Source organism: Rhinolophus hipposideros (assembly GCF_964194185.1).
Source record: "Rhinolophus hipposideros genome assembly, chromosome: 9".
In the NCBI taxonomy this organism is placed as follows: domain Eukaryota; kingdom Metazoa; phylum Chordata; class Mammalia; order Chiroptera; family Rhinolophidae; genus Rhinolophus; species Rhinolophus hipposideros.
The window spans coordinates 66664557-66677388 of record NC_138055.1 but is presented as its reverse complement, the minus strand read 5'-3'; the positions used below and the strand labels follow the sequence as shown (position 1 = coordinate 66677388).

The window sequence follows — 12832 nt, the reverse complement described above, 5'->3', positions numbered from 1 at the left end:
TTGTTTCAAAGCCCATGGTACATCATTGTTGAAGAATTTCTTAATAAGACATAGAATAGAGGTACGAGAGCTCATTCATAGCTGAACGCTAAGGTCCCTAAGTAATTTAATATCCCCGTAGAATTGAAAATACGAATCATGCTTTGGATAGGAGGAAGCAGGAAAGTGTCTGTCTATAATCTGGTGGATTGTTTTCAAAGCAGCAAAAAGTGACTGCCTCTCCTAGCACCCATTGTCAGGATAGTACTCTCCTTGAATTTTCAAGATCAAGATGGCATAAAACCCTCAAAACAAGTGAGCAGAGTTTTTGAGCAGAAAGGCAAAGAAGTTAATAGCTATTAATATTAATAGTTGTAAATATCAGTGCAGGCCTCATTTACGATTGTGCTCTCTCTTTGAATTGTCTTAATCTAATGATTATACCAGACCTACGTTACTTAAGTCCCATAAGTAGATGACCAAGCTAGCCACTCAGAGTCAATTTCTAGGGCCAACCCATAAAAATCAATACTTTTTCACTTTTAAAGATCGTTTGTGAGGGAAGATCTGATAATCTCACTTTGTATCTCAAAGGTTTAAGATATTCTAAGGCGGGACCACACTGATCTTTTTAAACATGGGGTCTGTCTAGTTGACAGCAACGCAAAGTCTTATACCCTTTAATGGTCACAGGATGTTAGCTATAGAGGAGACCTTGGCCTCCTTGGTGAATAGACAGAGAAACGGAGATCCCGTGAAGCCTTCTGATTCAGCCGAGGCCAGCTGGAGGCAGACGAAGAGCCCAGCATCCCTCACTTGGTGTCGTGCTCTCCTCCCAACCTCCTCTCTCTCTGGGCTCTGAGCAGTTGCTGTGTCATTAAGGGCGCCTCAGGCCAAGCACTTTCCCGTGAACATCCACTCCCTTACAGAGCGCTCAGTAGGGAGCGAGGAAGGGAGCGCGAGGCACAATGCCTGTAGCTGAGCTTCTATTGTCTATGGAGGTCTTTGTGGTGCCTTGATGGTCACCAAAACACCGACTCTCCTATATTTGTTTCTATTGTGAAAGAAGTTAGTTCCCAGATAGTTGACAGGTGGGTCTGTCTTTACTGTGTAACCCTCTATTGTTCTCTGCAGTCAGCCAATATCTTTGAGATTCTTCCGTGAGCCAGACTTGAATGCTGAGAGAACCAAGATGCATAAGACACTGAACTTGCCCTCAAAGAACTGATAGTCCACGGGGGTCTGTTGTACACATCTCCTTTTTCTCACTATATTCCTGAAAGAAAAGGAACAAAATGGCAGAGTACACAGTGAAATGATCTTCTCATTCAATGATGCAATGAAATTAGGATTCACCTAAGAAAACTGGTGTAGTGAAAAGAACATGAAATTTGAAGTCACATACCCAGGATCAAATCTTACATTTGGTCCCATTTATTAGCTGTGTGACCTCGGAGACATTACTTAACTTCTCTGAGTCTCATTCATATGGATGAGTGTAGCTACTTGATGAATGTTTCAAAATGATCAAATGTGATTATTTATGTAAAAAGCAATACCACAGTGTCTGGCATTCATTCATCTATTTAATAAACATTTGTGGAGGACCTACTGTGTGCCAGACATGGTTGTAGGCCCTCATAGAACATATTATATAAATATTCATACACCTAAGAAAAAATGAACAAACACCACCTTTCTGCCCATTACCTTTATTATCTTTTCAGTGGTCATAGAAAGCAGCCATTCTACTATGTACTAGAGACCATTGTTAAAGTGACAATCAAGAAATTTGCTAACCATATTAGACCCCATACTGTTGATATTTTGTGAGAGTCCCTCACCTTCCTTATGCTTGAGAATTTGCCTTCCTCTGACATGTTTTCTGCTCTCTCCTAGTGTCAATATGTATACTTACATCAGTGTGTAAGAGATGTGCTCAGAGCAAGGAAGCTGCGGAGTGAACAAGAAAATCCCTTGTTTCCAATCTATGAAAATGTGAATCCAGAGTATCACAGAGGTAGGAGCTTTTTATAGTTAAAAGTTTGAGTGAAAAAAAAACCTGAATGTTTAACAGTGGAGGACTAAGTACACCCTGGTGCATTCACTGAACAGAATACAATGTAGTCATTAAAAATGACATTTTTGAGGGTAATAACATGGACATTCTTATAAATAAGTAAGAAAAGCAGAATGTAGAACAAACAAAACAACACCTGGGGGAAAAAGACTGGAACGGCATATACCAGAATAGTAAAACAAATTTCTCTGAGCAACAAAATATGGTTTTTCATCCATTTTATGTGGTTTTTAAATTTTCTAGAACAAGCAGGTGACATTTTTTTAAATAAAAAATTTATTAGGAAAAGATATAAACTTTATAAGGCACTGCTTTGATCAGACAATAATTACCTGAAAAATGAAGGGTCTGCATGCCTTTTCTTACTCTGGACCATCATTAGACTTAATTTAACACATAAGCTAAATTGTAAATTTGAAGTCGCATTGTATTAGTGATTTATTACCACCTCACAAATTACCCCAAAGCTTAGCATCTTCACTCAACATTTATTTATTATCTCACAGTTTCTGTAGATCAGGAATTTGGGAGGGGCTTAGCTGAGTGGTTCTGCCCAGGGTCTGTCATGTGGTTGCACAGTTGAGACATTGGCCAGGTCTGTCATCATCTGAAGGCTCGACTGGGGCTGCGGGATTCACTTTAAGATGCCTCGCTCGCATGGCTGTTGGCAGAGGTCACAGTTATTTGCCACATGGACCTATATCCATCTATAGATTAGGCTTTTTTTTTTTTGACAAACATTATTGCAGAGCCATTTTATCTCCATTTCTAAATGATCTTCCATTTTATTTAGTTCTCTGCACTCTCTATACCCACCCACCTAGTCAGTATGTTAAATAGTTAATAAACTGTAAAACACAAATACATAAGAGAGCGGCTATTTAAAGGAGTCCTTTGTAAATCAGGTAATCCTTTTGTATTAAAGATAATTACCCCCTAATTTATCTGTATAGTAAATTAAGGTTTTTGCATGTCAGATTCTTTTAAGAAGCTCTAGGAAGGAGGGAACTCCTGGGATCTTGGAGTTTCCTTTGTCTTGTTTTGACATGTTTGAGAGTCTTTTTTTTAGAGTAATCCTGGGTGCTCCTGAAGGAAGTTAACTGTGGTATGGTTAGCTTCAGGCATCTGAAAGTAGGATTCAGGTCCTAGCTCTGGAACTAACTAGCATTAACAAGCTGTATGTTAGGTATTCTGTCTCTCTGGACCTATGGACTCATCTGTAAAACAACAGGAGATGGACTAGAATCACTAGGCTTTTCCAATTCTAGATGGCTCTGAATGTAATGACCAGGCCCCCAAAGCGATGGTCTCGTCCTAAACTGTATTGAGTTTTAGTCATTTCTGCTAGTCTTTCCCACTTGTAATTTTCATAAACAGAGCAAATAACTATGACACACCCCACTACACTCTCTAATTACAGTGTCCTTCCTTTCAGATGCGGGCTATTCAATGCATTGAGAATGTACCCGAACATCTCCTGGATAAAAGCTATTCACTGTGTGATTTAAAAAAAACAAAAAACTCGCTTCATGCCATATAGAAGTGCCAGCTATTTCTATTGATAGTATGCATAATTTATTAATCTGGAGAATTTAAAAGAATTTATGTAATTTAAAGGTAACAGATATTATTGTACATAGTTGTATTTTGTAGTTTCTTCTGTAAATATGTATTTTTTCATAATGTTTAATATTAAGCTTTATATAATACTATTTTTCCACACTAAAGTGTTCCTGGGTTGTTCTAACATGAACAAATTCAGCCTGTATGACAGGACTACGTAAATGTGTATGGAGGGGGTTGCAGAGTCAATCCCAGGGGCCATGTTTTTTACCGCTGGTCATGATAACTGGACAGGATAAAGGGCAGGGCTGGAGAGAACATATAGTACAGCTGGCTTTGCTGCCTTTCTGTCCATTGAATCTTGGGATCCAAAGATGATCCAAACACTATTTGGACAAATATAGCAGTCAAGAAAAGGCTTGGAAAGAGTGGAAGAGGTAAAGCAGGACCACGCTGAAGGATGTGGTTGTGCCAAAACTAGTTCCTCTCTCCTTTCTCCTGCCAGAGGTGCAAGCGAAGTGGCTAGCGTAGGGGCCGTGTAACTTGCAGTGTACGTCCAGGCTGCAGGGTTGACGGTTCTGGTAAAGAAGGATCCAAACAGAAGTGATGAATTCCCTAACGTCAAGAAGAATGCCACCTGTACCTCTGATGGGAAACATAATCAACATGCAAAGCCCCATCCATCGTGATGGATTATTTCAGTGAGGAGAGTGAACACGTACCCTTCCTGTAATGGATGCGGGTCGATGGGCACGCACTTGTCTTTGTCTCATGTCCGGTGGACTGCATTCCTGGAAAAGTCAAAATTATGCCAGTCATACTTGGTTTTCCCATTAAAAGAAGATTGTGGTGGCAGATTATACTCCTGATCAAAGGACCTAGTATCAACATTTTTAGAGAAATGTCCACAAACATCATATATCATTAATTTTAAACAATAATAAACAACAAAACCAAAAATTCAGCAGTGCTTAGTATAAAATTTTCCAAAAGACTCTTTTAGTAAATCACTGAGGTCAGAATATCAAGCAGCCACCTTAAGTTACATTTGATATAAGAGGCACTCCATACTCTACCAAGTTTATCTTCAGTATTTGTGCCTGTTTTGACTTTAATAAATTTCAGTGGGTTAGAAAGTCGGCATCGTCCCCATCAAGGTCCAGTTCTGAGAGCTGATACGTTAAAAGGTATCTGGATGGAATCCTCCTGACTACCCGAGAAATGATCCAGGAAAATTGGCCCTTTTCTCACATAAATTTCTCTGTAAGAAACTTAAGAATTAGAGATGAAGTTTGTTGATCTCATAGCTTCATTACAAAAGGAGCATATTTTTTTTCAAAGTATATATTTTTGCTATATACCACAAAGTCTCATAAATAATATAATGGGTATAATTGGTTGGCATAGTAATTGAAAATCATTAAATATATCCAAAATATTAGTTACGTAAAGCCACAGCCGAACAGGCAATGTTTCCAGGGCTATTTGAAGTGTATAAAAAACAGGAGAAAAACTGTAAAAATGAATGTGAAGAGTAATGGGAGGATTCCAAGTTTTCGGTTTCATTGTGTTCAATGCCCCTGTGAAATGACAGTATCAGCCTTTGATTCTGCTTCAGGGAACTAGGTGGATGTTCTAAGAATGAAAGAAACAACATATATGTACGTGTTGCAGGTGTACAAACAGGGAGAAAGCAGAGGTCAGAGATTTACGAGATGTAGTGTCTGTTAGGAATAACTTTCTCTACACTGAAAGGTAAAAGCAAGAGAAAAATAAAACAGAATTCTTAACTAACAATGCTCAGTGCAAAGCACATTATTAATACATGGAAAGGAAAAATTCACGTTGGCTTTTTATTCACTCAGAAAACTTTTAGTAAGTGCCTGAAACCTACTAGGCAGTGTCCTAGAAACTCCAGGTTTCTCCTCACGTAAAGAGAATGCATCACAATAACAAAGTTAGGGTCGTTGCTATTTTCAGGTAAGCTTGAAAGAGGGCCTCAGTTATGCAGCTCGATGACCAAACCAGTCCAGGGCAGCTGGCAGCCTTCTCCAGGCCCCCCTGGCAAGTGCTGATGCTGTTTCCCTAGCAAGCCACTGTATCTAGAAGAGAGAATAATTAATTGCACAAACCAAGAATTAAAACCATAAAAACCTGCACATCTGTAACAGTAAATAACACTCACATAGTCTGGTGTATCTGGGGCGGAATCAGAGTTATGGAAATGGACATCACAAGGGAAAACTGTATGTTCTTTTGGTCTAATCCAGGAAATATTTATTCCTACTCTCCACCGATCTAATTTTAAATCTCCTTAGCAACAAATATTTCACTATCTTCCCTCCTACCGCCACCAAAGACTACATATGTAACCTAGTGGATGTATTTATTAAATTTAGGAGGGGGGGAAGGTTTCTTTGACATTCAGCTCAATTGGATGTATTTCATTTAATCCCATCACGTGCTCTATCTTGGTAAACACTCCATTTCCTGTTGTGGTGAGCGTCCTGTCTGTGCACCTGTGCAGTACAGTTTAATGATCCGTCTTCAAAGTGCTTTGGAGCTGTTGAATCTTGGGAGATGCCTGTCTTGCATCTTAAACTTTATTCACCCAAGTTCTTTATAATTAACTCCTTAATCTCTGCTCATTAAGTCAATTTCGTGTTATCGTTCTGTTGTTCTCTGGACAGCAGCCAATTTTTCAGTTCTTGAATCTGATTTTGCTAAGACTCATTGCCCTGTCTAGGCCGGCACGGATTTGTCCTGAGTAATTTACCATTCCCTTAACGATTCTCAGTTCCTCTACAAGTTTTCACTCCTTGTCCTCTTCTCCCTTTTGAATATGTTTGCTTTCCTGGTCAAATGTGATTTTGTTTTCCGTTCATCTTATCTCCTCCTATCCATTAGTATTTCATAGCCTTTTTAGGCTCCACCTTACAGAAGAAATGACCATGATTTCGCTTTTAAATACTAAAATGACCCCTGCACACAGACACTTGGGGGAGAGGGTCAGTTTTATTTGGGAGTGTCTTTAATTACTTTTGTTATGACCTTTGGGAAGACAACCCAAAATGACATGTAAAAATAATGTGATACCACTAAGCATATGTCCAACAATACAAAAATAGGCCTCACATGTTACACTTCACAGTCTGATTCTCTTGCCTTGGTGTCTCAGGAACCAATTTCGTATATTAAACATTCTTCTTACCTTTTGCAAGAAACTTATTGGCCATATACTAAATTTGCCTTCACTTGGCTTTCCTGAGTCCTTGAGGTTGGAATCCTGAAATCATAAACCTGCCCGATCTGTATGACAGTGAATGGTAAGCTCTGAGCCCCAAATCTGGGATGCTTCAGAGTGAAGTTCACACCTACGAGCCAGACCGACCTTGGCCTGGTGAAAAACAATAGGTAATATTTTTTTGAGGTGGCGAGCGATTCAAGGTCCAGGTTCCATTTCGTTGAGGAAATGAAAGTAATTGATCAGCCAAGACAAACTGGCAAGAAGGAATGGTTGATCTGCCCTCCCTCTCGGAGCTGTGAGCAAGCCCTCAACCCTACCCCATTCCTACAAAGTCAGACAGGAAAAGGTCTATCAGCCCTAATGCCCTAAGTTTCTGAGTATTTTCAACTCTAGATTGCAAATTACATCAAGTATCCAAAGAATGTTTCACATCAAAGGAAAATCCGTAAACCATGACTGCTGAAAGCAAGTAAAATGATGCAGATAAGGGGAAATATTTCAAAAGGCGATCTAACCAGATGCCATCAGGAAAAGAAAATAACATCCTTTCCATGTGTCCAGACTGTCCTTTGAAAATGTTATGTTTCTATCAGGACCTATCATCCTTTTGAGGTTTCACTTTGATCACTGGCCGGATGATTTAGCTGATTAAGCAATTGAATTGATTCATTTGGTTTTGTAAATTGACCAGGTGTTTGACTAAATTGACTGAATTTGGAGTTCTGAACACACAACCTTACATTCTTGTGGAGGATGATGCCTTTGAAAATATTTGGCCATTTTAGTTAAAATGCAGGGTATCATTTGATGCAGCCATGATAATAGCAAAAATCTGTGCTGTTCTAAAACTGTTACTAGTAATGGAAATATTTCTGACTAAAAGAATATTCTTGACTTGCAGGGAGGCTCCCTAGGAATAAATGTATACGATAAAAATTATTTTTTTAAAGGTTGTCTTTATAGATACATTCATAAAATAAGGAAATTGTTGGTGAATGCTCCTACAATAGAGGCTCATGTAATGGAAATCAAAGAAATCTATTAACAGATTTATCAAACATTATTTTTATAACCTATATGCCAATGTACATGATCTCATATAACAAAATAAGTTGTTCAAAACTGTGAATAATGTCAGACAAATGTAATGTGTCCTTTCTAGAATATTCACAAGAAAGGTTAGTTATGGCTGTTTTCTGCCTTATGTAATTTCTTTTAAGAAATACTATCTTCACCCTAAGAGTAAGCTTTGTGTTATGTTTCAGATACTGTATTTTAATAACCGAGTAAGTAGATAATCATCCCAACAAAAAAGGAGCATATGCGATTGTGGCTTTAGGAGTTTATAGTAGAGTTGGACAGAGTTCCATCTGCAAGCTTGTGGGAGAGTCTGCAGTGGCCTTCATGAAATTTCCGAGTTTCAGCCACACTGACACTCGGGTGCTCGAATGTTCTTATCTGAAGAGTTCTTGACCTGTGGTCTTTCAGCGGGACTCATCAGGCTTATAAATTCTGCAATGACAAGGCCTAAGTCTTTAATCTCTTCTCTCCTCCTACCTTGTAGAAATTAGTGCACAACTCATAGATATTCAACATACACTTTTGGAGTGGAAATTGCTCCTGGCCTGATATTTTGGATGGTAGGTTATCAGTGTCTAATAATGCTATTGTCTATGGAGGTTCAGCTGATGGTTCTTTGATTTGTGTGAAGCTTAAATAAATAATGTAAATAAATCCAGCAACTGAACTTCTTATGTTCTATAATAGAGCACTTTTATGTTTTTAATATCATGTATTCTTTCTTTGCAAATCTGGTTATTTAAAATGGCAGGAGATGATTTTATTTTTTCATACTGTAGTACCTTGCAACACTGTGGTGTTTCTAACCAACTCAATTGGAACGAAGAATTTCATTAGTCTTCTTATTTAAATTATGTATTTGCTTAATATATTTTCATATCTATAACTGTGGTTTAAAAAATCTATCTAGTATCTTACGCACCTTCTTGCTAGTACAGGAATAAAACTGCTGTTTGTTGAAGTAATGTGTTCCGTCTTCTATTCACCTGTTTCTCATTTATTAATTTCTGTCACCCTTCTGCTCAGGAGAAAGGTCAGAAGTGACTGCTTTTAAATGAGAAAAATTTCCCAGGCCATTATCATAAAGAACACGGTTTTCTTAACCTTTACTCCTGTGGGTGCTGAGTTGATTGCCTAGGGTATTAAGTACAGAGAATAAACTCTCTGGTTGACTGTCTCCAACTAAATTCTTGGTTTTAATTCTTTAGTGCATTACTAACCAAAATGTCATCTCTTACCAACAGTGCTGGTGTATTCTCAGAGGTGCTGCCCCAGCTGGGTCACTATGAGCCCTTCACACGTTGGTGGGCAGTGTGACATTTGGTAAAGAGCTGCTGTGCCAATTTCCAGAATTATTATTTTGCCCTTTTGCCTTTTTTATATTTCAGTTGGAAGATCAGTGTCCTTCAGCACTTCAGTATTTCATTTTTCTACGACTTACAGAAATCTCTGTTTTTTTAAAAAAAATATGCAATCCTAGATTGTATATTAAATCAAAGTAATCCTTTTAACACAGTTCCTGGATTCCTATAATTAGGTTAACAAAATAATTTGACCTATGAGGCTGCACTTTTTTTTTCCAAAGTAGCTCTGTGTTTCATAGAATTTCCTCTTAAAGAAAAGGAATATTACAATTCGAAATGATCACTTAGTAATTTTGCTGATACAGCCTTCGCAATCATAAAATGTTAGAACTAAAAAGGCCACCTGAGGGATGAACAATGAAGGAAGCCAAAACCAAAGTTTAAAAGTGACACAGCAAAATGGGACAATGCTGGAATTTAACCTGGTCATCCTACTAATTACAGGAAGGACCTGTCTACATGTAAATACAGACAAATATGAAAGCTGCTCAGAAGCCAATGAATGCAACAGCCAACTCCAACACTGAGACGGAACCTTCAGTAGAACTTTCAACATTTTGTGTGATTGTTCCTTTCATTTTTGTATCTCATACATCTGGAGACATCCATTTGTTAAACAAATCTCAGACTGTATTTTCGAGTCATACTTTAGCAAAAGTCATCACAATCTTAAAGTTGAAATATTATTGAATAGAAAAGGAGAGAACATGATTTTCTAATACAATACTATTATAAAACTTATTAAAGCTAATTAAACCAAACCACCTGAAATCCAGAAGAGATTCTACAGCTAGATTTTAAAAGAATTGGCAAGGCATTTGATGTTGCCAATAAAAGGAGCATTCATAACAGAAGGGTAAAAATTAATTGGTAAAATTCAAGCTTGAGTAACCGAGAAAACCTTGTAGGAATGGTTGTATTTAGGAGTTAATAAACATTTACCTCCTCACCAAAGGAGATAACAAATCCCAAAGGTCATACACGCTAAAATATTTCCCCAACCCAGTAGCTCTCAAGGAAAATTTTGCAATTCTCGTAGAGAATGGTTGATCTGAGTAGAGCTTGCCTTTTTTTCTGGGGGTTATTGTAATGATGCAAGAACTTCTATGTAAATTACTTTTGTCTGCTCTAAGAGTTCTTGACCCCAGAAAGAAACTGCATCTCTTTCAGTCTTTTAGGAAGAGCTAGCAATGAAATGATTCCTGGCTCTGCTATCCTACTGCATGCCTTTGGTGGCCAAGAATGTTCTATGTCTTAGAGCTTGCCAAGGAGATAAGGCAAGAAACAACAACAAAAATCAAAAACAAGAGACTGACAATACAACTATAGAAACAAAGGGCATTAAGAGTGGAAAAGTTCAGAAGCCTAAATTCAACCTCAATCAGAACATACCACTGTAAGACATATAAAGTAAAATTTTAAGCCATATTTCATTCCCAAAGAATTTTCCAGGGGCGGCCAGATGGCTCAGTTGGTTAGAGAACGAGCTCTGAACAACAGGGTTGCCAGTTCCATTCCCACATGGGCCCATGAGCTACACCCTCCACAACTAAATTGAAGACAACGAGCTGCTGCTGAGCTTCCAGAGGGGCAGCTGGCTGGTTCAGTTGGGCAGAGCACGAGCTCTTAACAAGGTTGCTGGTTCAATTTCTTCCATGGAATGGTGTGCTGCACCCTCTGCAACCAAGATTGAAAACAGCAACTGGACTTGTAGCTGAGCTGCGTCCTCCCCAATTAGATTAAAGGACAATGACTTGGAGCTGATGGGACTTGGAGGGACACATTATTTCCCAATAAAAAAATTTTGGAAAAAAAAAAAGAACTTTCCAATGATCCCTGACCCAGTCTTCACCCAAATAGTAGATGTTCCTTCCCCACTCGTGACATATGACTGGGGAAGGAGATAACTGTCTACATGCAAAGAATAACACATCAGCAATATATAAAGGCAAACCAGGACAGAAGAGAAATGAAGTAAAGGATCTTGCTTTGATGGAAGACTGTGGAGAAGACAGCAGGAGAATAAAATTAAAGGTGAGCGCTGGAATCTGAAGGATTCTGAGTTTTAGATCTCTTGTAGTAGCAGAGGAGTTTCAAATTTAACCCATGAGGAAGACATTCCAAGTCCTATTTAAAGTGCTACAGAAGGGTACTGCGTGTTTAACCTCTAGGATGGTCACTAAAAGTTGTGATAGCTAGACGGTGCTTTTTACTTTTAAAAAGTGTCGACGTAAGAAACGTCCAACCTGTAGCAAATTTTTACACTACCTTAGTTGAGCCAAAATGACCACATATGCCAGAGAGTACAATCTCAAGTGCTCCTCAGCATAGCAGTTTTGAAACTTCTTTTACGCATTCGAAGTTAAGGAGGGAATGTAAGGAAGATTACATGGAGGTGGGGGAAAGCAAGGTGGGGATGGGATTACAGGATAGTCAACAAGATTCTGTGCTCTCTTGAGGGTGGTTAAGGCTTTTTTCAAAGGTATGTTAACCTAGATGCACAGAAACAATGGACAGGGCTTGTTTAGGGCAGAGAAACCTTTTACTAAACAAATTATTTGCCCGGGGGGTGACTACCCATTATGACCTGCCCAGTTAGGAATTTATGATCAGATCACCCTGTGAGGTTAGTTTCCACAGAACCCCTTTCTTTGTCCACAAAAACATTTAAGGCTATTATCTATTGAGTGCCTTCAACTGCAATATAATACAGATTACTGAATGTCCCCACTTTATAGATAAGAAAGTAGAGGTACAGAGAAGACCAAGGTAGTGCCAAAAAATTTAGCAGAAGAACAGGAATAGCTAAAGCATATTAAGTGCTAACTGTGTATTAAATGCTCTCTGTGTATCATCTCATTTAGTTCTTCATACACCCTAGTTATTAGACTAGTGCCAAAGCTCAGCTTCCAATCGGAATCCTTCTGACTTCAGACTGTGACCACATAGACTCTGCACCAATGGATCTCAAAGTTTGGTCCCCAGCCAGCTGCATGGGCATCACCTGGAACCTTGTCAGAAGTGCAAATTCTCAGACTTACATCCCTCAGTCTTACCGAATCTGAAACTCTGAGCGTGGGGCCCAGTAACCTGTTTTAGTAAGCTCCCACCTCCCCCGCCAGATGATTCAGATGTAGGATATTCCACGTGGAGTTTAGGCAGCCTCTCTGCTTTGTAGCTCTGTTTTGTAGCTTCTCATCAGTCAAATCTAACTTGTCTAGAAGAAACTCTGTCAAACCCGATTTGACCAAGAGGAATAGTAATGTGTAATATTTTTTGAACGCTAGCATATACTAAGCACTTACTAAATGTTAGCTACTACTATGATTATGTGCCAGGTACTGTTCTAAACTGCCTTACCTACACTATCTTTTAATCCTCCCAAATTAAATAAGGTGAGGACTACAAGTATTCCCATTCTACAGATGAATAAACTGAGGCTGAGAGAGAATATCTTGCCCTAGATCACATGGCTAGCAAATGCCACTTTGAACACGGACAGTGTAATTCTAGAGTCTG

The 12832-nt window shown here is 38.7% G+C and overlaps 1 protein-coding gene across 3 annotated transcripts in view; it reads left to right on the top strand.

The window, feature by feature from the left end:
- PTPRB (protein tyrosine phosphatase receptor type B) overlaps nucleotides 1-8911 on the top strand; it is a 124576-nt gene extending 115665 nt beyond the window's left edge. For all 3 annotated transcript variants that reach the window (XM_081060120.1, XM_081060119.1, XM_081060118.1), the window contains 2 exons: nucleotides 1879-1999; nucleotides 3495-8911. In XM_081060120.1, coding sequence (XP_080916246.1) covers nucleotides 1879-1999; nucleotides 3495-3517 — 144 coding nt within the window. In that variant the 3' untranslated portion in view covers nucleotides 3518-8911. The remainder of the gene's footprint in view (nucleotides 1-1878; nucleotides 2000-3494) is intronic.
- Nucleotides 8912-12832: the final 3921 nt, after the last annotated feature.